This window comes from Schistocerca piceifrons, chromosome 7 (assembly GCF_021461385.2).
Source record: "Schistocerca piceifrons isolate TAMUIC-IGC-003096 chromosome 7, iqSchPice1.1, whole genome shotgun sequence".
In the NCBI taxonomy this organism is placed as follows: Eukaryota; Metazoa; Arthropoda; class Insecta; order Orthoptera; family Acrididae; genus Schistocerca; species Schistocerca piceifrons.
Window position 1 is genome coordinate 21,439,062 of NC_060144.1, and position 26,221 is coordinate 21,465,282.

General features: G+C 45.1%; 1 protein-coding gene across 1 annotated transcript in view; it reads right to left on the reverse strand.

The window, feature by feature from the left end:
* Positions 1 to 18,584: 18,584 nt before the first annotated feature.
* The window catches only part of LOC124805392 (myrosinase 1-like), a 246,463-nt gene continuing 238,826 nt past the window's right edge, over positions 18,585 to 26,221 (reverse strand). The window contains exons 19-20 of the mRNA XM_047265954.1: positions 18,792 to 18,944; positions 18,585 to 18,695 (exon numbers count right to left, since the gene is read on the reverse strand). Coding sequence (XP_047121910.1) covers positions 18,585 to 18,695; positions 18,792 to 18,944 — 264 coding nt within the window. The remainder of the gene's footprint in view (positions 18,696 to 18,791; positions 18,945 to 26,221) is intronic.

The window sequence follows — 26,221 nt, forward strand, 5'->3', positions numbered from 1 at the left end:
GTTCAACATGTGATGCCTTTCTAACAGCAACGAGTAATCCAGCCTCGTGTACAGAAGAATTACACGAAGGAAAAAACAACCTGAGTTGCATCTAAGAAAGGCTGATAGCGGGCAAAATATGATCGTGTCTTTAACTTCTCTGGCTAAAGAGAATGTGAAAGAGAAACACGTAATAGCATTGGACATGCAACAAACGTTTCCCACGCCAAAACTAACAGATGGCCCGGAATTCTACGAGAGAAAAATATGGACGTATAACTACGGTATCCACGATTGTGGGTCAAATAAGGGATATGTGTTTCTGTGGAGTGAGAAGGTCGGAGGAATGGGTTCAGATGAAGTTGGGAGCTGATTATTAAAATACTTGGAGGTAACTAACACCCAAGCCAAAAATCTCCACATAATTGGTCTCTTATTGCCCTGGAAAGGACTCTCGTTGCCACCAAACGATTTGAATCTGTGCAGCATTATTTTCCTGTGGTAGGTCATACTAGACTTTCTTGCGATCATGATTTTGGTCGCATTGAAATTTATGCAAGAAACAGACGTCCAGTAGTATACACGCCAGATGAATGGGCAGAAGTAGTCAAATCAGCTAGTCCAAAAAATTTCACTGTGACGAAAATGCACAGACTAGACTCAGAAGCTTGGGCGATCTGAAGTCATTAATCTCGATACCAGCTCTATTCAGATCTGGATATCCCATTCGTTTTAGTGAAGCAACTCAATTTAAGTTTGAGTATAAAGATCCCTTCACGCTAAGTGTGAAAGCACTGCTACTCAGATATAGGAACTGTTGTGACTGATAATTCGCAAATTTTCACAAACACAACTTGTATTGATGTAAGGTCACAAGGTTGATGACTGAACATACAAACGAAAGGTAACAATAAAGAAAAAAAAGTCTCCTAATTGAGGCAAACAAAAGTTCACTTCTAATTTTCCACAAAAGTTCGTGGTAACACTCTCACACAGTAGGAAGACGTAATCTTCAACGGTCGCCGTACACGAGGTCGGCATCTGGCATGAACTGAACTTCAGGCCTCGTTCTAGCCCGTAAATAGCTGTCTCCAGCCAATCGGGTTTTGGCATAGTGATACTTCCTGCAGGCCGTGGCTCGAGCTCCCCCTGCAGGAAGTAGTGCTCGGAATGTCTGTTTCCATTACCTTGTATGTAAATAGCCGGTGTTTACCATGGTTCTTTTGGGTGCGCCTTGGGGATAGACAATCTTGTCCTCTGTGGTGTTATATTGGTTGCCGACCGTCAGGGGCTACCTTGGCTCCTGTATAACAGGACAACAGTGGATCTACCTAGCAAGCGGAAAGGAAGACCTGCTGAATCAGATCTATTTGAGATGCCAATAAAATATAGAAAGCCACTTCAAATTAACCAGAAAAAGATTGATGACGTACTGCCTCCTACGGCTTACATACCTGTAGCATGTAAAAGCTTTTTCCGGTCATGTGCTGGAAATAATGTGAACGATGATGAAGTAGAAGAACTTCCTTGTTTTCACATTTACAATTTTCACATTTACAGCGTATAATAAAGTATTAGACTGACTTATCTATTATGTATGTGTGTATGTGAAAGTGCAAAAATTGTTTAAAATTACTAGTTATTACATAATTTCAAAATAAAACCTTTAATACGTATTTTGTGTTCTAAATTATTTTCAGGGAGACACAGTCATAAGCCATTTTCGACCACATCATAATTAAAATGACTCTCAAATTAATGTTACATAACAGAAAGAAGATTATGTATTTCACACAAGGCTTGCAATGTATGACAGTATTATTAAAAGCAAGATGGAAGTGTCTGTTTAGTCTTCAACATTTTTAACTTCCATGAAACTTTAAATTCGCTATATCTCAAAACTAGTTGAATGTGGCTTATGACTATATTTCTCCGACCCCTTCAATTACGAAATTAACGCATGCAAATTGCTTTAACTTCGAACTGTGTAAACCCTAGCGAAATAGGTAAGTTTATTTAATACGATAATGGGTTACTTATTCTGAATAATGAAAAATAACTTACCACAGCCCGCAAAAGCATTGCTAACTAATGGTGAAAGCACATTGTAGAAGTTAAATGAACTTGAATTTTCTTCCGTAATACACTTTTGACTTCAAAAGCTTACAAATAGTTCTTCTTCTGGAAAACATGTTGATTGCAGAACAGCAAAGGCTTGAATGATGAAACTAACAGCTGTTTGATACGTTCCATGCAGCACAATGATGGATGAACACTGCTGTCACAGTACTGCAGGACTTACGTTGACAAAGTGAGTGTAAGGCTGTTCCGCATTTTGGGCACACATCTAAAAATGCACGGCCTTTGTTTACTGACAAAGGACAAACCCGCAGTAAGCTGTTATGTCTTTTAACGTCGCAGTACTGCAAAGGGAGCCAAAATGACGCAATACGCAACTGTAACATTAAATTTTAAAGTGAATGTATCGATATGCTACACACTATTTCGAGAACGGTTGAAGACAGGACTTGCGCTGTGTTTGCATTCAGTTGGCTGGTTTTACGAGATGACGGAGAAGCCAATATGTCAAAATTTTGTAGATATGTCGTTATGACTATAAACCCCAGAATTGTTGGCCAATTGTTCACGAGACCAATGCAAATGACCCCCTTTTCGTCCCAAAAAACGGTAGCCATCGTTTTTCGATTCCAAAACGGAGATTGCTTAAACATTTTGGTTTGGACGAACTTGATTGGCGCCACTGTATTAACTGTTTTTCCGATTCTGCGTTGGTGTACGATATCCATGTCTTGTCGCCAGCAACAACGAGGTAAAACAACTCATCTCCATATTGTCTGTAGCACCCATTCTTTTCTCTCTGTGCTGATCAGTCAGTATTTTTGATACCTACCCCGCAGACACTTTTGTGATACCCAGGCTGTGCAGTGAAAATCCTGTAAAGCAAATTTCCAGCGACATTTCGAAATTCATTAGCCAGACCACTAACCATCAATCGGCGATCACTTCGCAGTTTCTGGTTCACTCGATCAACGATGTCGTCAGTACGAATACTGGGCCTGCTACTGCGCAGCTCATCGTGAACATTTGTGCTGCCATTTTCAGACTCTCGACGCCATTTTCGAACTTGTTTGTCACTCTTTATTTCACGTCCATACACTAGACAAAACTCACAGTTTTTTTTCAGGAACTGAAGATTCTTTTGCCAGCAAAAATCTAATCACACCGCTCAATGCACAACTGGCTGAATGTACCACTGTCTCGCCAACTACGATCACCTCTCAACGACTGGAAAACGACCGCTGAATGAAACCGACACAGCAGTAGTTTCCTAAAGAGATGGGAGACTGAGTTGCATATGTGACACTTCATTAAGGCATGCCCTCAGTTAGACATTGGTCTCAGGACAGGACCTCATTTCTGGAATATGCCTCGTGGATGGTAAATGTATATACTGTAGGATAGACACACACACACACACACACACACACACACACAGGTAGCGGATAGAGCCCTACCTCAGAATACTTTAAGCGCATCTACGATATGAGGGATACTAATTGCAAGTACACAAAGACATTAATTGGGTATAATTATAACTTGTAGAAACTGATTTTACTAACCTTTTCGCTTAGGTATGACTCAAATGAAATGCCCGTCTGTTGGCTGTATGTATTAACAAACAGATGTACCACCTGTTTTCTTAATGTACGGGTATTTAATCGATAGGACAATATTTTAAACAGTCGGTCTGAATGCGGTTAACTACTTCTTGATGTCATAGCAGATAATTCGCTCGCAAGTTCTCGTTTCATTCACCTTCTTAAAACTGGTCTTTTTCTGCACCCTGTATCTATAATTATCAAAAGACGTGTTGCCTGCTTCTGATCTTTACAGTATAACCACTGGAATTGTTCCAAAAGCTGAATCACATCTGATGAATTGTCTTGTAATGTATGTTAACCGGGGACCTAGAAACGACGGAGAGGCTCCGTCCCCGCCGCAGCCGTAGTGGTCCACAACCCCACGACGACTACCGCAGTCCACTTCACCCCTCCACCGCCCCACACCGAACCCAGGGTTATTGTGCGGTTCGGCCCCCGTTGGACCCCCCAGGGAACGTCTCACACCAGACGAGTGTAACCCCTATGTTTGCGTGGTAGAGTAATGGTGGTGTACGCGTACGTGGAGAACTTGTTTGCGCATCAATCGCCGACACAGTGTAACTGAGGCGGAATAAAGGAAACCAGCCCGCATTCGCCAAGGCAGATGGAAAACCGCCTAAAAACCATCCACAGACTGGCCGGTTTACCTGACCACGACACAAATCCGCCGGGCGGATTCGTGCCGGGGACCAGGCGCTTCTTCCCGCCACGAAAACCGTGCGTTAGACCGCACGGCCAACCGGACGGGCCTCTGATGAATAAGCTTCTGTTTTCTGTATGCCCCAAGAAGAAAACAAAAATAGTTGCAATGTTGTTGATTTACGATGTTTTGTTTGTAGTGGATGTTTCTAAGTATTCATAGTAACTACACTCTAGACTCTATATCTAATTACACCGTGGGGAGCAAACTCACTGGCTTTTTACTTTTGGTGTTATGGCCCAGGCGTCTTTTTTATTTAGTCATTTTACCTGGGAATAATGCGACCATCCAGCCGTCTCTAGCACCTAGCCAGGCATTCTTCATATTTTACATTACATAGACTGTGGTAAGCATCTTGTACCACATTTAGAAATTAAAAATTACAATAGTGCATATACGAAAACACACACACACACACAGTTTATATTTATTAACGACACGTGCTAAATAGAAATTAAGAGAAGGTAGGTCTTAATTATAAGCGTTAGTACATTGGGCATGACAGGAAGGGGTTGAAGAGAGGGGGAAACAGGAACGTGAAACTCATAATTAAGAAATGTCAGCGAAAACAAAGTGGCGAAGCTAAAAGAGAAACAAACATTACTGGGAGGAACGTTTGACAGAGAGGCAACTGGATATTTACGTTAATTTTTGAGGAATCCTAATGAGGGTGAGAGAAGGAAGTCCATTAACTTCTCCTTAAAAGAAACACGGCATTGAATTGCGTGCTGAATGCAGGGTAGCTCCATCCAGAGGATGAAAGCAGCAACAGCGTAGGAATGTGCGAATGTTTTTGTTTTATGAACGGGCACGGTAGGACTTGTGTTTCAGTTATGATGAGACACAGCTGTTCAATCTCTTGCGTGAGGTGCGGGGCTGGGGTGTTTTTGCTCTGAGGAGCAGATGAAGTACACATAGCGAGTGGGAGCCACATAACTTGCCTGACCACAAGCACCCAAAGTCGGCGTATGAAGAACTGCCGTGTTCATACAGAGGAATGTTGGAGATGTGACACAGATAAATCATTCACAGTTAGTTCCAACCGTCTAGCGTTTCCGCTACTGATGCTACGACGAATTACATCTGACAAGCACTTGTCGAAGTCATAGAACGTAGAATCGCTACTGTATTGAGTGTTTGTGTGTGTGTGTGTGTGTGTGTTTGTAGAACTACCTGCAGCGTGAAAATATAACTACATGATGAAGTTTACGTACTTACTTAACAGACACATCTGCTGTAACAAAAATCCCAATTTTAAAGAGAGGTAAAATATATTCGGACGTTATTTTATACACTGATCAGCCATAATAGTATGACCACCAGCCTACTGTCGATATAAACCCGTCCAGGCGATAGCAGCGTCGTCTGGCGAGGAATGACTGCTAGTCAGACACACGCACTTTGCATGTAGTATCAGAGAGCGTGCTGTCCGTGTGTAGAATAGGGAAGGGGGGTGATCGCTCAGTTTGGCCGAGAGCAGTTTGGTGGCCTGGAGGTTCGGCACGAGCATTTCGGAAACTGCGAGACTTGTTGGGTGTTCGAGGAGTGGCTGTGGTGAGTGCCTTCAACATGTAACGAAATAAAAGTGAAACCACATTCAAACGCTGTGGAACTGGGCGGTCACCCCTCGGACGTCGTAGGCTAGGCTACGTCATTGGCCGGGGGGCCCCTTGCGGGGCAGGTCCGGCCACCTTTGTGCAGGTCTTATTACATTCGACGCCACATTGGGCGACCTGCGCGCCGGATGGGGATGAAATGATGATAAAGACAGCACAACACGTAGTCCCTGAGCGGAGTAAATTCCCGACCCAGCGTGGAATTGAACCTGGGCCCGTAGGACGGCAATCCGTCACGCTCAGCACTCAGCTATAGGGGCGGTCTGGCAGACTGGTGAAATAGTACAGGTGGCAAACAGTGGCGGATCTAACATCAGACTTTTAATGTCGGCCGGAGTGGCAGAGCGGTTCTAGGCGCTACAGTCTGGAGCCGCGCGACCGCTACAGTCGAAGGTTCGAATCCTGCCTCGGGCATGGATGTGCATGATGTCCTTAGGTTAGTTAGGTTTAAGTAGTTCAGCAGTTAAGTCCCATAGTGCTCAGAGCCATTTGAACCATTTTAGTGAACACACACTATTCCCAACATTCCTAACGATGGGCCTCCGCAGCTGACGAACCATCCCTGTGTCAATGTTGACACAACGACATCGACAACTAGGGGCGACTGAAATGGGCGTGTGACCATCGGCACTGGATGTTGGCGCAGTGGCAGAGTGTTGTATGAAAGGGGGAATCATCAAGATATGACCATGCTGATGGGAGGGCGCGAATCCGTCGCCTTGCAGGGGACACCTCCTTGACACCTGTACTGCGGGAAGAAGACAAGACGGCGGCGGATCCATTATGCTCTGGGAAGCACTCACGTGGGCGTCCATACGTCCAATGGAGCTCGTGCAAGGCACCATCACGGCCAAGGTGTATCAACACTGGTTGCAGACTACGTGCACCCCTTCGTGCGATCATGTTTCCCCACGGCAGTGGCATTTTTCAACAAGCTAATGCGCCATGTCACAAGGCTAGGAGTGTGATGGAATGGTTCGAGAAATACAGTGGCGAATTGCAACTGATGTGCTGACCCCCCAACTCACGAGATCTGAACTCGATCGAAAACATGTGGTATGTGACTGAATGTGGCGTCAGAGCTCATCGCCCCTCTCCCCAGAATTTGCGGGCGTTAGATGACTTGTGTGTGCAGATGTGGTGCCAACTCCCTCCAGCGAACTACCAAGGTCTCACTGCTTCTATGTTACGGCGCGTCGCCACTGCCATACGTGCCAAAAGTGGACATTCCGACTAATAGGTAGGTGGTCATAATGTTCTACCTGAGCAGTGTATTTTTTATAGGAACAATGAAGATATTTCTTGTGTAGCGTAATTTATGAAAACTACTCGTGTATGTTCTCTTTCTCTGCGTTTCTTGTCCAAATGGATTTTTCTCACCGTCAACTTCGTTGCATAACCAAAGAGTGGAATGGGACGATCTGATTCAGAATCTGATTCACCTTCAACCTTTCCACGTGTGCATCACAGACGGTACTGTATATCTGCGTCAAATCAAAAACATATATTTTTTGGAATTCATTAAACAGTTATAAGTCAATATGCAGCAAAAAGCTTCATAAAGAGAATCAAGGACACATTGATTTCATTTATGTAAGTTTACAATTTACAGATGTCTTTTTTCAGGCTAATTATAGTGCTTGCAAATGCATAATTTTGCTCTCTTTTATTTCAAAAGAGATATTCCAACAACGTAAATATTAGAAAAATTAAAAGCAAAATGAGTTGTATTCACAAGAGCAGGAAAATATCAGTTACGTGACATCATTAAAGAATAAGTACTGTTACTCTTCGACATACTTCTCATCGTAATCAGACTTCCACATCTACATCCACACTCTGCAAGCCACCCGACGGTGTGTGGCGGAGGGCACCTCGAGTACCTCTATAGGTTCTCCCTTCTATTCCAGTCTCGTATTGTTCGTGGAAAGAAGGATTGTCGGTATGCCTCTCTGTGGGCTCTAATCTCTCTGATTTAATCCTCATGGTCTCTTCGCGAGATATACGTAGGAGGGAGCAATATACTGCTTGACTCCTCGGTGAAGGTATGTTCTCGAAACTTCAGCAAAAGCCCGTACCGAGATACTGAGCGTCTCTCCTGCAGAGTCTTCCACTGGAGTTTATCTACCATCTCCGTAACTCTTTCGCAATTACTAAATGATCCTGTAACGAAGCGCGCTGCTCTCCGTTGGATCTTTTCTATCTCTTCTATCAACCCTATCTGGTACGGATCCCATACTGCTGAGCAATATTCAAGCAGTGGGCGAACAAGTGTACTGTAACCTACTTCCTTTGTTTTCGGATTTCATTTCCTTAGGATACTTCCAATGAATCTCAGTCTGGCATCTGCTTTACCGACGATTAATCTGAGGATGACACGGCGGCCGGTCGGTCCCGTTGGACCTCCGTGGCCTCTTCGGCCGGAGATTAGTTTGTTTTTGTGTTTCAGGACTGCACTGTATTTCTGCTTCAGATCAAAAACATGTAATTGTTTTCCATTCATTAAATAGGTGTAAGTTAATAAGCAAAAAAACTTCATAAAGAAAATCATGGAGACATTAATTTCGTTTATCTAATTTTAGAATTTGCAGATGTCTTTAATCAAAACACATAGCAGGTACAGCTTAGAAGCAGATGTATTAAAAACAGCGCATAAAAATGATGTCACAAGAACAAATTGCGAATTTATCGGTAGCTATTCATTGCGACACAGATATAAGAAATGCAGTAACTGATTTGTGGAGTACGTCGTAATAATAACATCAACAATGAATACCAAAAGATGGGCGATTGGTAATAAATTAGGACATTTTACACATTAAAAGAAAAGTTTAGTAACTAGTATTTTATTTTACTGAAGTACATGGAGTGACACTGTCTCAGCATCTCTAGCGAAACAATTCTTCTGGAACTTGTCTGCTCCCATAGATTGTGGACATGAAATGTGCAGACTCCTTTGGTGTTCTCGTTCGATCTGGACTATCGAAATCCACTTGGTACAAGCCATATTTCATCCTGCAAATTATAAAATGTAGGTGCGTAAATTATACTTAAGTACTGCTTCTACATAAGTGAACTTTTATGATTGTCAGTAATGGGATAGCAATGAAATAACGTCGTCGTACGAAATAGAAAGCAAATAATGACTAATACAGACTGTAGCTGTCAAAACACTTATTAAGCATTAATCTAAAAGATTTGACAAATTTACATATGTTTGTAAGCTGTATATGAGTTTCCTGGATTTAACTTGTGGCAGTGTTATGAACTCTCAATTTGCTCTGTCACATTACATTGTAACAAACTTACACGAATCAGACACTTTTTTTTATTTGGCGTCAATAACATTTTATCAGTCCGCAACTCGTGGTCTCGCGGTAGCGGTGGTGGTGGGTAGCGTGTAACGTCCCGTCGACAACGAGGTCATTCGAGACGGAGCGCAAGCTCGGGTTAGGGAAGGATTGGGAAGGAAATCGGCCGTGCCCTTTCGAAGGAACCATCCCGGCATTTGCCTGAAACGATTTAGGGAAATCACGGAAAACCTAAATCAAGATGGCTGGAGACGGGATTGAACCGTCGTCCTCCCGAATGCGAGTCCAGTGTGCTAACCACTGCGCCACCTCGCTCGGTCTCGCGGTAGCGTTCTTGCCTCCCGAGCACGGGGTCCCAGGTTCGATTCTCGGCGGGGACAGGGACTTTCACCTGCCCCGAGATGACTGGGTATTGTGTAGTCTTCATCATCATCATTCATCCTCATTACGGTCGGAGGAAGGCAACGGCAAACCACCTCCGCTAGGACCTTGCCTAGTACGGCGGTGCGGGTCTCCCGCATCGTTCCCCTACGCTCTGTCAAGAAGCATGAGACTTCATTTCCATTACCAACACTTCATCAGATAATGTTATTTGAATCATATGGAGCCTAGGAACTTTCTGCGTTATTGTAACTCAGAACCAAACGGACTGATAAAAAACAACACTCATGAAATTGTGCAACTGCGAAGAATTTCGCAGTAGCGCCTTGTCTGGTCTTGTCGTGATTGCTAAGATGAGTTGATCCTATTTGTTATTTAATGGATTTTTCAAACTGAATTTCGGCCATATTTTTAATAGAGGAGTACCAGCAAAATGGTGCCCTGCGCGGTCACGACAAGCCAAACCTCACTGTGCAAATAGCCAGGGATGCGGCAACGGCATCAGTCACGAACACGATCCAAGAGACGACCGGATTACGCCTGAAATCTGAGGAAGTTTTTGGCTGAATATGGTAAAATGTCTGGTGATAGAAAGAGCAGACTGTCCACGGTCAGCAGCGAATTAGAGCGGTACCACAGAGGTAGTAGCTTCTTACTCGACAGCGATGTTAATGAGCTATTGGCTATTGATGTTGTACAAAGGAATAGCAATAATTTTGTATCCTGCCTGGTAGGCGGCGCGTGGGTCTCCTTCTGTAAACTGAAGGATAGGCCGAGTGTAGGAAGCGAGTAGGGGCAGGATAAGGTGAAATACTGCGGTATTGCGTATAAGTTAAAATTCTTTTACTGGTGTATGAACGTTGGCTGAGATGAGCACGCAGGTGCGAAGCCGTACAGGTATCAACGCTAAGAGCTACTAGTAGTGAGACAAACTATCATTGAAGTAACTGAAGCAAAAAAGTCTGTAATGACTAGCCCCCTACGAAGTAAAAGCTAAGTTGCTTGGTCGTCGGCTCGGAATCAAATGGGCTGAATCTGGAGCGGCGCTCATAGAGCTGCACAGCGCCGGCTAGGGGGCGCGGTCGTCGGTGTCGTAGTGCCAACGGAGTGGATGGCTCCAGTGCAGAAATTACTGGGTTGCCGACGGATGAAGTTTTCCACGGTACCCTGCACTTCCTTGTCACAGGTGAACCTCTGACATTTCTGAGACTTGATTAAGCGGATGTAGATATGTGAATCACAAGTGTAGGTATCGGGACTAAGGAGGACCTCCTATGGAAATTTTGCAAGGAGCTCGAGAGTCTTTTTGGCCACGTGTGGCCTAGAATTCTCCTGGAGAAGCACTACTCTCCCTGCCCCGTCTTCACCGTTGTGTCCCCCCTACCCTCCATCTCTACACCCTCCATCTCCTTTCCCAAGGTGGCTTCCGTCAACTCCCCCTCCCGGATGATGCCCTCTCTCCCTCCATTTATCCTTCCTATCAACTCTGATCCTCCCTCCCCCTCCTTTCCTCTGTCCTTTCCCTGGGCTCCCTCTTCCCCCCCCCTTCCGTCCTGTTTCCTCCCCACTACACCTCTCCCTCCCTCCCTTCTCCCCCCCAGTCCTTTTGTATTCCCCTCCTCTGCCTACCCCCCTCCCTGTCGCGTCTGCCCCCCACCCCTCTTATGGGTCCTCCTCCTCCATCAGCTCCTTTCCCGGTTCCCCCCCCCCTTCGCTTTTACTCTCCTTTCCCCCCCTTTTTGTTTTCCCATCTCCTGTTCAGTTTCCCCCCACCTGCTCTCGACTGTGGTGTCACCTTTGCCGACTTTTTCGTGCTGTGTTCTAGTGACTATTCAGTGTTGTGTTGCGAACAGAAACCATGCTGTCGCTGGGTGTGCGTTTTATATACTTTGCGAACAGAATCCAGACTGTCGCCGTGTTTTTTTTTAATTGTCTATTGTTTCCCCTGTCTGCTCCGTATGTATTTTTATTCGCTTCATCATCCCTCTGTTGTTTGTTTTCATTTCCCCATTTTCTTTTCACCTTGTTACTCAATGAGTCCCCGATTTTATCGCCTGTTTTTTATTATTATTTATTCTCCTGCTCTTTGTCAGGAAACCTGTAGGCTGCAGAGCGGCGTCCTAAGCTGCTGCCAGCCCGCCCCCTTCGGGGGGAATTGAAATTCAATAAAGGAAAAAAAAAAAAAAAAAAAAAAAAAAAAAAAGCACTACTCTATTCGAGGCCTTGCCGATGCACTTGTTCTTGATGGCCAGCTTGAGCCATCTTAACGGGTTGTACTGCTCAGCGTTAACTGTTGTATCTTGGTATAGCCAGTCGATAAGTAGAGGTCCTTTTTCATAGGAAAAGAAACTGAGCATCACCTTTCCGCCCTTTGGGATTGGATATTTGTTTGCGAGACGGGAGACGGGAAGCCGCCAGTCCACGTCCATCCATTTGGGGGCAGGGTTTCATCAAATGCCACAACCTGAGCGAGGAAATTCGTTCCTTGCTCCGCGTACCTCAACAGACGAGTCAGGAAAACACCTATTCTCACCACCTTCTGATTCTCTGAAAGATGCTTGGCCACGCACTGTTCACAAGTGTCGCCATAACCAAGCTTCTCGTGGATTATGTGATGCATATTTCCTTTCCTTATCGTCCATATGAGCTCCTCCACAGGCGAAGCCGTGGCAACCGTGGTGACGACGTGCGCCTGCCTAGGGAATTTTCGTGTCCTCGATGTTTTCACTCCCGTCTTATAAGGCTGATACCGCCCGAATATTGCGCACTATGTGAGGCATAGCTCACCGTATACCTCTTTCACTCTGGGATAAAGTTGTGAAGCACGCTACCCTTGTGTGAGAAGAAACTGGATAAAATGCAACGAACTGCGGGAACAACTCTCTAGAAATGAGAAAATTGCTGTGTGCGAGTAACTCCGTTTGTGCAACTACGAGTACCACCACGGCGTCTCTCGGCAAATGCAGTCACCCACTGGCGTTATGTGCAGCGCCGATACAGTGAAGGTCTGCTTTTCAATTGGGCATATCTCATACAGGGTGTTTGGGGAGGAAGGGTCAATATTTTACACAGTGATACTACAAGTAATTCTGAACAAAAAATGTTGTATGAAGACAGGTCCGTAAATGCTTCGTGAGGGAGGTATGGGTATCGAATGCAACTGTAATACTTCAAAACTGATGTGCACAACGTGAACGCACATGCAGTACAACTGGACCGTAACGTTATTTTCTTGAAAAAAATGTTACAGACAACTACAGTTATGTTAAACATTTTTACATAATGTTTATTTACTTTGCATTTAGTACATAATTCATTACAACATGCATGTTACATGTATTCAGACGTACCACGTCTTTTACAAACGGCTTTAACACTTATCGTACAGTTGTTGTATAGTTCACAGAACAGATTCGAATATCCCACCTTGAACGTCAATGCACTTTTGCGCTCTATCGATAACATGTTGTGTTGCTTGTTCAATTGTCTGTGACTGGTTGCTAATCAATTCAGCAGCGTCCATGATGAAACGAAGAAGTTCACCTCGTGTATTTACCTTCACTTTGTGCACCTCTGATTTCATCCAACCCCATAAACAGAAATCTAAAGGTCAAGTGATCTTGGAGGCCAGTTAATAGCACCGCCATGGCCAATCAAGCCATTAGGGTAGGTAATGGTTGAGACGGTCCCCGACAGGTAAGGTAACATCTGAAGGGGCACCGTCATGTTGAAACTACATTCCAGTTCGCTTGGCTAAAGGAACGTCTTCCAATAGTTCCACAAATGAATTTTCCAAAACATGCTGGTACCTCTCTCCCGTAAATCGCTGATTGATAGAAAATGGACTTATCAAATTATTACCGCTCATGCCGCACCAAACATTTATGGCAAAACGAACTTGGAAATTGCTATCCACTGAAGCGTATTTTCCCGTGACCATCGATAATTATTCCATGTCGTGAAAACGGTTTCGTCAGTGAATAGTATGTGTGGAAGCAAACGACTATTCTCAGTTACCCAGTGATCTAACTGAAGTCGTTGGGCATTGTCGCCAACGTGGAGATTTTGGACACGATGTATGTGAAAGGGATACAGGTTTTTCGCTTGTAATGTTTCCCATGCACGTGTCTGTGGGACATTCATACGTAGGGACATTCTTCGTATGCTTGTACTGGGACTTCGCTCAACACTTGCGATAATTTCTCCCCGTTCCTGCAAAGTTTGTTGACGTGCACGCTCGGGCGAAAAATGTCTACTTGTGAGAGAGCCTGTTGCACGCAAAGTGATAAACACTTTGGTTATCACCCTGCGATAAGGTAATCGTCGAGTCGGAAAGCGCCTGTGCTATTATTCTCTTGCAACGGTAGCACTACCGTCGCAGAAGCCATAAACACACCATATATGCGTATTCCTCATTAGTGAAGACGTGTCGCATTGTTACCAACGCTTGTACGAACACAGTTAAGACCATACACTACACAGCTAAGCGATCCGGTGGCGCTACACTACACAATGCGGTTTACAAGGCGCAACTGCGCAAACAACGGGTGACTGTACTACGTATGTAACATGATCATAATACGTGGTAGGCTGTATAGCGTAAACATGGCATGCACCCGTGCATTGTTTGCAAGAACATCACGTTACGGTCCGTTGTAGGCGCTTCAGTCTGGAATCGCGCGACCGCAACGGTCGCAGGTTTGAATCCTGCCTCGGGCATGGATGTGTGTGATGTCCTTAGGTTAGTTAGGTTTAAGTAGTTCTAAGTTCTAGGGGACTGATGACCTCAGATGTTAAGTCCCATAGTGGTCAGAGCCACTTGAACCATTTTAACCACGTTACGGTCCAGCTGTACTGTGTATACGTTCACGTTGTGCACATCAATTTTGCAGAATTAAAGTTCCTTTCAATACCCATACTTCGCTAAACAAGCATTTGCGGACCTACGTTCATGTAACAGTTTTTGTTCAGAATTACATACACTATCAGTGTTTAAAATATTGACCTTTCCTCCCCAAACACTCTGTTTATTTCGTTTCTATCGTAAATTACGTGAGAAGTGAAGTAACAATTTTCTTACATGTTCCAGAGCCACTAAAGTTCGTTATGTTTATTCCTGACCTCAAAAATTGATAGATACGTGCGTATGATTGAAAAAGAGATTAAAATACAATATATCAACTCTAATGATTCGTTGAATGATCGGACCCTGAGGTGTGACACTCAGATCGTTAGAGTGAAACAGTCTCCTTAAATCGCCAGTAGTGTGAACTTTTAGCTTCAGGTTTTTTACCTGTGTCTCCCATGACAATCAAATGCTCTTACTATGTGACTTGAGTGCGGGACAGATGACAGTACCACTGCGCCGATTTTGGGTGATTTACAGTTTACTCCGATTAAAAATTTCTGATTAGGCACATTTATTTGCAGAAGCAGGAACTCTGCTTCTCTTACATCTTTACCATCTGAAGTTCTCAACATGGTAAGGCTGAGATCAGAGCGGCCACATGCACCCACAACGTACCCAGTATTAGCTTCGCCAACAACCCACGGCAGCATGTCACCAGTGATTGGAACAGAATCCGAGAAGGTGCAGTGTGAACGTAGCAGCCAGTGTTTCCTTCACATAAAACTTTGGGACTGTCGCTCCGTGACTGATGTATAAAACTATTCATCCCCATCTGTTGGAGTACCTTCCAACTCAAACTGGGAATTGTATATAAAGCTGTAGTGCATCCTAAAATCATAAGCGTATTACGAGCCGTATACATGGCACTACTGTTTGTCACATGATGCTGATTGTGTTACCATTTCTGACTGATCACATAGTTCTTGATTAGAACTAATCGATCGTTACTCTCCTGGCACAAAGCTGGCGTTCATGTTTTATTCGCTTCACCTCCAAAGTTTTTTCTCTTGTAATTATAATGGTGTTTAACAATTTCCTTAGGCTGTCTATACGATCAATTGCTTTTAATTGAGAACAGTATGGCTAGCCAGAAATAATCAACCAAGTAGCATCACGTGACGGATACTGGTGTCATCTATACAGCTCGTAATGCAGATAGATCCTTTAGAGCTTTCCATGTGGCTGCGATTTATCTCCGAATATCTCTCCCGCCAATGGAGAAGAAACGTCAGTTAATAGTTTCATATACTGATGCCCCACTTCACATTACAAGACTGAATAACGTCTGGTGCCACTGCAGGCGAACGACGGGATGAGGGAAGCATGTAAGCGGTGCCGAGGCGGGCCACAACTGGGGAAATCCATTGATATCGCGTGGTCTGAATCAAGGGAAACACGGTTAGGACGCTATCGCGGGTTAGCTCCGAGCCCACAGACCACCGGCTTGTAATTTACGGGAATTGCGCTGCCAGTGAGCAGACATCCGATGCTATACACTTCCTGAAACCTACCGAGGACTTCTAGAATCCATGTCACGCAGAATCGCCGTTGTATCGTGTTCCGATTCGTCATTCATCAGATGGTCTAATTTCGTATTTATCTGCACTGAGCAAAGGACTTTCAATTAAAATGTCTCCCCTGTACGGAAATATACAGTACATAAAAGATGTACGAGTGCTGGTTGTAGACACGTGACTGACGACGTGTAGAACTTTGGGTGTGGCCGTGAGTTGTGCTCGGATAGTCCAACGATAAGGCAACCGCTTGGGATAAGCGGCATATACGGTTTCGAGTCTCGGCCCGGCACAGTTTCATTGTCCTTATTCCATTATATAGCTGAAGGGTTTTTCGTATTCGTAACTGTGAATACATTTCGTGCGTGTTAACTAATTGTTACAGGAGGCACGAATATAGACCTGAAGCTAAAAATCTCCCTCCACTCACAATTTTTGAGGGCTGTTTCACTCTAGCGGTATAAGTTTCATTACTCTGGATGGTATGCATCATTGAAGTCATACTTAATAGATATAATGGCAATGAAGAGGACATACAAAGCCGGCCGAAGTGGCCGAGCGGTTCTAGGCGCTCCAGTCTGGAACCGCGCGACCACTACGGTCGCAGGTTCGAATCCCGCCTCGGGCATGGATGTGTGTGATGTCCTTAGGTTAGTTAGGTTGAAGTAGTTCTACGTTCTAGGGGACTGATGACCTCAGAAGTTAAGTCCCATAGAGCTCAGAGCCATTTGAACCATTTGATTTGGACATACAAAGTCAGTAAGGTAATCTGGCACGACTCATTACAGCATATTCATTGTATTTTACACAATTTTATAGCCATCGGATGCATGTACTAACTTTAAAGGTCAGAAAAATATTAAGTCTGTAAACATAACTGACATCAGAATTAGCTTTGGAATGTGTGAGATAATTGCAGCTTCACTTAAGATGTACTTTCCGATAGAAAAAGAACAATATAAACCAACACACTAGCAGGTAACATGATGAATGTCACTCTGAGTCATTGCGTCAGTGAACATAAAAGTGGTTCTTCTACAGGTATAAAGGCGGAAAAAGAGGTATAAATCGCAGAGCAAAAGACAGTTGCACCATTCAAAATGCAATGAGTATAAATGTTATACTGCCGAAGATACAGAAATGTTTCGCCACATGAAGATGGGTAAAAGCGCACAACGTGTCAATACAAAAAGCGAATGGCTGCTGAATATCTTCAGAACTATCTTTACCAAATGATCGAGAGTACTGACAGCAATGAATTGCACTATTTTTACCGCCATGATAACAGGATTTTTCACTTTGTGAGAACAAGTCAGAACGGTAATTCACACAGTTACATTAACGTGACCGCCTGTCGAGAGCCTGAACAGCCACCTTTTTCAGTGTGGACGTGCAGAAAGACAGTGAGGTTCTAGAAGGTGCCGACAAGGATGCGTTGCCATATCGATTCTGGCACCGTGGCCACCTACGCTAGGTTTCTTAGTTGAGGATCCATGCTGCAAACAGTGCAATTGAGGTGCTCCCATAGATTTTCGGTTCGGTTTAAATTCGGGAAGATTGCTGGCCAAGGTAGTACAGTGAACTCATGCTGGCCCTCTTCGAGCCATCCGCGTACTCTGCGAGTCGTGTGACACGATGCAGTGTCCTGCGGGTAGACGGCATCGTACCAAAGAAAAAGAAACTCCATGTAGGGGTGGACACGGTCCCCAAGGATAGATGCATACTTGTGTTGATCCATTGTGCCCTCCAGAATGACGAGATCGATCAGGAAATGCCACGAAATCACTCCCCAGACCATAACACTCCTTCCTTCGGCCTGGAGCCTTCCAGCGATTGATGCAGGGCCGCACGCGCCAACAGCCATGCGTCCGAAGCAGTATAAAATGTGATTTAGCGGACGTCCATTTGCGACGTTGGCATGCAAATTCCAGCCTTTGTCGCCTATGGATAGCAGTCAGCGTGGCTGCGTGAACCAGATACGTGCTGCTGACGCCCAGGCGCACCAACGTTCGCTGAACCGTCGTGAATGAGATACTGTCGGTAGTAGCTTATTCATTTGGATGGTCAGTTGCTCAACAGTTGCACGTCTTTCACCCCTGTCATCTATTGATCCACGCTGCATAGCAGTTGCCTCGGCAGTAGTTCTGTACAACTCCATTTGCAATGTAAGATATACTTTAACCACGGTGGCACCCAAACAGTTTACAGCCTTAACCGTTTCGGAAATGCTTCCACCCGTGGCCCGAGGGCCGATGACCATGCCCTCTTGCACGTCAGATGAATCGCTCCATTTCCATAACGGCGACATTGCACGCTTTTCCGCGTCACCCTTTCTCGCTTTATATACTCTCCACCGCTAGTGCTGCCACCTACCACATGTGACTGGTTATTGCGCGTCGACGTCGAATGGAGGTGGTGGTCAGATTAATGTGACTGCACTGTGTATTAATTTATCGCAACAATCATTAAGCTAAATCATAGCTCGGATAACTCACGAGTATCCCAGTTGCCACTCCAGAGTATCCATGAGACTCCAGCAGGTGTAGCCGACCACGGGAACGTTGTCTAGGTTCACAGCTTGCAAAAGGGCAGGAAGGAAAGCCTGGAAGAGACAACAATTTACGTAGGCTATTAGCGGCTCTTTAAAATAAGTGATACAGTAATTGGACGCAGATCTCGTTAGCAATCGTGTACTCACCGCAAAATACTCTACTCTGTCCGTGTCGTTCAGACCGACGCTACCGTCGTTGCCTAGGCCATTTTCCGACACGAAAATGGGGTATCCAGGGTATTCGGCAACCACCCAGTTCAGTATCTTTCTGAACCCTGCGGCTGACTGATCGAGTGGAATCTGAAGCAAGAGAAATACGTGTCTGAGTCATGCATATGAGATATATTGACAAATAAGTAGACTTTGTATATACATCCAGTGTCAGTCATAGTATGCTTTTGTCAGCAATAATTACGAATATTTCTGCATCTCGTTGGGCGTATCTGTCAGAAAAGAACTGTGTAAGGAGAGCATACTGAACCACTCACCTATTGCATGAGACAGTGTAAGGAACGTCACATGCACTAAATAACAATGACGTGCGTTGGGAACTTAGATGAGTTGGAGAAGACGCAGTGTTAATACCAATATTCGGCGACGTTATTTCTTTATTTTCCTTAATCACTGAGGAAATCATAGCATCAAGTGAAAAACTAGGTAACCCAACAGGCATTTGTAGTATGGCTGTGAACCTGCCCGTGTACTTTAGGAGTACTTTTCGAATTACCGCGAGGAGTTGATTGAGGCGAGCCATAGCGTCCAGAGGGAGAGAACTAGTGGCATAAGTTGAGCTTTGAGGGCCGGCCATGCATGGGCGCACGTCATGTAGTGTGATAGCTTTTTCGCTGGCTGTCGTGTTGCGAGTCGCCCGTTCAAAACCTACCGCCTGCTAGTATTTATTAATTAGTCCACGTTTGGACGTCGTTGCGAGCGGAGGTACGCTGCGGCCGTGCTAGAGCTTAGCGTTACTCCGAAGTAGGCGAACAATCGGCAGCCTAGAATCAGTACAAGGTAAGGCGACCGCTGCAGGAGAGCCACGTGCGTCAGCACAGGACTGGGGACCGGGTGTGGGGGAAGTCCCGAAGCTGGGGAATTTGGGCGGCTGTTACCCGCATGTCCTTCGTGTAGGAGATCGTCCAGGAAATGGCGGTGTCAGAAAATCTTAAAGGTGGCTATGTTACAGCTCTCTGAGATTCCACAATAACTAACAGATATTAGCGCAAATCTGAATACATCTGCGATTTCCGAGAAATGAGGAACATCCAAAGACCCAATAATACCCCAATATCTTTAAAACAACGAAGTTAATCTCTAACAGAGAATAAACTTTTTCGCAACGAACCTCTGAATTAACAACTTTCAATCGCTTCATGCGATTTTAACAAACGGTTTCTTAGGTGGCAGCATTGCACACGTGGTAGCTGTCATCCCTGAAAGCTACCTCGGCCTGGGTGGCCGATCGGTTCTAGGCGCTTCAGTCTGGAACCGCGAGGCCGCTGCGGTCGCAGGTTCGAATCCTGCCTCGGGCATGGATGTGTGTGATGTCCTTAGGTTAGTTAGGTTTAAGTAGTTGTAAGTTCTAGGAGACTGATGACCTTAGAAGTTAAGTCCCATAGTGCTCAGAGCGATTTGAACCATTTTTTGAAAGCTACCTATTTTATTTATCGAGTTATAACGCTTCTTAGATCTTTTTCATTATGCAAATGTTTGTCAGAACATCGTATTCCCCACATTTACAAAGCAAATGGAATACTTTGCTGTACTTGTGTTTTTATGTAAACTGCCACTAACTTTATTTAAATGTTGATTGCAAGTGCTATTAATAATTCTGCTAATTTAAAAGTGGTCATTCGCTTGTGTTAGCCGACTCCGCTACTGTAAAGAGTGCCAGAAGACATTCTTGTCAAACATGTATAAATTATTGTTTAAACATTACATAGCGATAACCTGCAGTTATTTAACGTGAGCGCACTTGTCCAAGAGCGTCGGCTTATTTGTTTATGAACCAGTTATCACTAATAGTTATTGTAAGTGACCTGAGAGTAACAGAATATTTATGAAATTTCTTTATTTTAGTATTGTTGCACTTTATCAGTTTAGTCAGCGAAGTTTTCAGCCTGAATCACACAACGTCAGCAGACCTTGAGAACGATGTACTCTTGGTGGGGATGGCCTCCATCCGATGACAGTTGGGCAGTGGCAAAACACTGCTCGATTGAAGTGGTGACAGGGACTGTTCGAGGAAAGTGCGCAGTGGAGTGATTCGAGGGCTGTATCGAATGCTGGAAGAAGGCAGACTTACCTATGGTAACGTGCGTGATTCAGTCATAAAGGTGATTGATTCTGGGTGGTGAACGGCCGCTACAATACTTCAAGTTTTGAAGGGACTTTAAATTTCGAGAGGTGAATGGCAGGACACTGAGCGTAACATTTGCTGAAGCTGGGTGAAAGTATGATCACAGGCAGCCCACCACCAGAAGAGAACATTCTTCTTCTGCAACTGGTTCAGTGAGTCAGTAATGAGTGGTCTTTGCAGGAGAAACTTAGAATAATGATTCACCTTACCCTAAAAACCTTACAGCTGCTGTAGGTTTTGGAAATGCGAGAGGGAGTCAACAGCTGAGACGATGCAGGTGGCACTTGAGTCCTGCATCACACAACACAGTAAAGATGGTGCAGAGGTTGCGTAGGTGCTCCTGAAACTATTTGTTATCTAGGTAACTGGTAAAACCAGGAATGGACATAGTAACTGTTCTAGGTATCTCTGGAAGACTGCCAGAGTGGAAGAGACTCCAGAGGGCAAAAAAGCCAAAGGGTGTACTGATGATCGTTACGCATTGTGATTCTTCGTCCAGTGGTATCTGCAAATGAGCACAGGTCCTCCAGACGTAGTATCGGGTAGGTATCCACATGTTACTGGCCACTGATTGTCGACCCAAAATCTCCACAGAGCCGGAAGGAGCCTTTTGGTTCCTTAATCATTACCAGAAGTGTGGGCCAAGCACTAGTTTAATTACCCAGCTCCGTAAGGCGATCGAGTTCCAGCATAACCACCGCCCATGGAGAAACCGGAAGCGGATGTTCCCTACAGAAACGGGGCACTGCATCTGGATGTAGAGAAGTAAGTGACTCGAAATTGGTGGTGCACCCGAGACCATGTTCGAACTGAGACGTGAAAGAGGCACAAACATCGTCAATTTCTTGGAGGGGAACCGTGTCCGAGTCGATTTGAACTTCTCCATGAAGGAAAACTCAAATGGCGAGAAGGTATCCAGGCTGAAATTGTTGCCAGCCGAGTGACTATAGACAACAAACAGCGTTATCGGCCGTGTGATAAAGTTGCTTGCTGCCGCAGTTGTGAATTGACCTCTGAGAGGAATGGAGCGGTCACCATTTGCAAACAGCTTGCAGGGCGGGGCCAACGCTTGGTAGTCCAGGTTCACCAGGGAAACCGTCGCTCCCGTGTCCACCTGGAAACGCACGTCCCGATGTGCAGTCGTGAGATCAATAAACATCTTGGTAGCTGGAGGACTGCAGTGGAGGACAATGGCTTGGAGTTCATGCACTGTCCATTGACGCAAGTGTGGAGTCCTCAGGACGAATTGTCCTGATGCCTGATAGCACACAGTTCGGAGATGCCCGTTCTCTCCACAACGAGTGCAGTGCGCCCGGCAATCTGAACAGTCTCCGAATTGGTGCGTCGTGAGACGGTTAAGCAAGATGGGAGACTCCGCCGCTTATGCTGACGTGGTGCGACTGGCTACTCAGCGGCCACTGACACGTCCGAAAGCGACGAATCACGACGCTGTTGTCGGGAAAAAGGCATTCGATGATTTCGACGCCTTGGTGGTGGGTGAACCGTTGCTACCTAGAGACGAGCTATGAGGCGTCGATCTGCTGCCTGCGCGATCTCGAATTTTGCGGGATTTTTTAGATATCGTCCAAGGAAGTATTATCCAGTTTGAAGGGTGCAGTGCGTACCTCTGGACCACCACGTCTCGAATTAAGGAATACGCACTTCAGGTTTTCCAAGACGGGTTTGCACGAGTGAAATCACAATTTCGACTCAGTCCTCGCAAAATCGTCACCCACGAGCTATATTACAGACCTAGATGCTTAGTAGTCTTGATGGAAGTGGCGCGACGCGAACTCATGGAATCGTAGCGAATAATAGTTCATCAGCAACGAACACATCTCTAATGTGAGAGCAATCGGATTGGATAGGGCAGCCAACTTGTTAAGAAAAATGTCTCCGAGAAAGCCGAAGAAAGGAAGAGTGAGCGTTGGAAAGCGTCACCAGAAACACGAAACGCGGCCAAGTGTTCCAGCCGCTGCAGCTACTTGCCCCAGTCTTCCTTGGAGTCGTTAAGCGGCGTAAAGGCCGGTGGGCGGGACTGCGCCTGGGAAGCGACCACATCCTGAACGGGTTGTGAACCCCGCACCTGCAAGCATTCTGACAAAAGCTGAATTTTCTTAAAACTCAGTTTAGCTGCAAGAGCAGCTGCTGCTGTTGCTGTTTCACGAGCAGTACGAGTTTTTGATCAGTGAGACACCGTCAACGTTTTATCTCCTCGCGAAATATGGTAACCAGAACTGTGGTACGGCAAAGAGACGCTGACCCTGACCAAGGGCGTCGACTGCGAATCGCCGAAAGCCACAAAGACAGCAACAGCGATGGACGAACAACAAGACAACACGACAGAACGACAAGGCCGGAGCAGAAACCAAACTGGGAACGTCAGACGTAGCAGTATCAAAAACCAAACAACGCTGTGTGCACTGAACAAACGAAAGCGAAGCCGCAGCATTACAGAGGTTCGGCCGCCCGCGCTGCTTGCTCTAAACTCTGTAGCGCGGCCGCGGGCGCCGGTAGCGTGGCGCTTTGGACGTGGCTAGAGAGCCTGAATAGGGAGAGAGTGGCCATAAGTGAAGCTGGCCGTGATTGGTTGATTAGCTTTAGCGCCAGTTTTCTGCCAAACGTCTCTCGCGCTTCCTATGTTCGCCGTGCTTTTGAGTTGAACTTCAGAGGACTTTTGGAAACGATTAAAAGGTATTTGAATTATTGAGAGACTTGTTATGCGTTGTGCATGCATGTTCGATTTAGTTGTATATTGTTTTTAGTACGTAATTAGCGTTTGCGTGCATACTGGTAGCACCACAAGCTTTTCTGAAGCCAATATCTGACAGTCCTTGTTGGAAACGGAAAGTTCCTATAATCGTTGTGCCATGCTCATTCGACTTTATAGCGTAAAACTTTATTTCGTTCCGAATCAGAACGCTAGGCATTATTTTGGTTTCAGTATTATTACCTGACTGTTGACGCAGGCACATTTTCCGCAGTTGTCGTGGTTGCTGAAACATTATTCGTAGTAAATAATTGTAGGTACTCTTGAAGACAGTTTTTAATAGGCCTACTCACTGTAGGGTAGAACGGATACGGTAGTTTTCTTGTTATATTTGGTCGTTATTACAGTAGCCTACATTACATTACCTGATTTTTGTAATCTTTTTCGTTTGTTATCTACGAGAGGTACTCCAGTTGTTTACTTGTGACACGCAAAAAATTTGAAGACGCTACAAGAAGTACTAATACGTCTCACACTTTTTGCATGTCACAAGTAAACAACTGCTTACGACTTTCATTCATCTGGCGTAATACAGGTACGTTAAATCTTTAGCGTTATGCACTTCCGATACATAACAAATGCTATACACTATATTTTTTAATTTACGTTACTTTCATTGCAATATGTCCAGTAAACGAACTTTAAAGAAGATAAATGCGAGTAACGAATAATTTTTGCAGCTACTGTATCAAATTTTCTGGTGCTGTACGTAGTAGGCTACTATGAGTATATTATAGCTGTAAAGAAAGGCATTTAACGAACGATTTCGCCATATTGTCTTGTGCTTTTGATTCAGTGAGTTTGTACTCCACTACTCCACTACTGGCCATTCAAAAGTCCCGCCCGCAGTTTGGCAGAAAAATGGCCGCCGTATCGTCCGGTTGGCCACTCTCTCCCTATACAGGCTCTCTAGACGTGGCCCGCTGCTAGCGCTGAGGCGGCGACGGCAGCGCTCGCTCGCAACTACTGGGAGCGCCGCGTAGCGGGTGTCGTCTAGGTGCACGTCTTACGGCTGGCATTAGAAATCAGAGGGTCTGCCAGCGCGGTATCAATAAAACAGGCAGGTCCTGCCTTGCCATCTCTGAGAGTCTCTAAGCTAACGTCAGAAGTGCCGATCGAAAAGACTAGAGGAATGTTTCGTTTGTACTTTGTAGTGAACCGAGTGAGAGAAAAGTGCAGTGGGAAAATTTTTGGCGTGGTGAAGCTCAATGACAGACGGGTAGCCGAAGCAGAATTACAAAAGCATATATCCTCTTATACAGGGTGTTACAAAAAGGTACGGCCAAGCTTTCAGGAAACATTCCTCACACACAAATAAAGAAAAGATGTTATGTGGACATGTGTCCGGAAACGCCTAATTTCCATGTTAGAGCTCATTCTAGTTTCGTCAGTATGTACTGTACTTCCTCGATTCACCGCCAGTTGGCCCAGTTGAAGAAAGGTAATGTTGACTTCGGTGCTTGTGTTGACATGCGACTCATTGCTCTACAGTACTAGCATCAAGATTATCTGTGAACGTTTGGGCAGGCATTGTTGGTGATGTCTTGATTGGGCCCCATGTTCTTCCACCTACGCTCAATGGAGCACGTTATCATGATTTCATACGGGATACTCTACCTGTGCTGCTAGAACATGTGCCTTTACAAGTACGACACAACATGTGGTTCATGCACGATGGAGCTCCTGCACTTTTCAGTCGAAGTGTTCGTACGCTTCTCAACAACAGATTCGGTTACCGATGGATTGGTAGAGGCGGACCAATTCCATGGTCTCCACGCTCTCCTGACCTCAACCCTCTTCAATTTCATTTGTGGGGGCATTTGAAAGCTCTTGTCTACGCAACCCCGGTACCAAACATAGAGACTCATCGTGCTCGTATTGTGGACGGCTGTGATACAATACGCCATTCTCCAGGGCTGCATCAGCGCATCAGGGATTCCATGCGACGGAGGGTGGATGCATGTATCCTCGCTAACGGAGGACATTTTGAACATTTCCTGTAACAAAGTGTTTGAAGTCACGCTGGTACGTTCTGTTGCTGTGTGTTTCCATTCCATGATTAATGTGATTTGAAGAGAAGTAATAAAATGAGCTCCAACATATAAAGTAAGCGTTTCCGGACACATGTCCACATAACATATTTTCTTTCTTTTTGTGTGAGGAATGTTTCCTGAAAGTTTGGCCGTACCTTTTTGTAACACCCTGTATGTCAGCAGCGGTCATACGGCGTATGTTGTGTTCTGACAACCGTATCTGCACATGCTCCATAAGCATTTCAACTGAACCTCTGTAGGTAGATTATGACCGTAGTTGCCCTGCACAAATGCGTACTGAAAAAGTTAACCAGGAGCAATGGCATGCGTCATGCCAGAATGAACCCATTACGGATACATCAGGGCCTGGATGTTGGAGAAATGTAAGTCGCGGAATCCATCTTCGATAGGCAGCAGA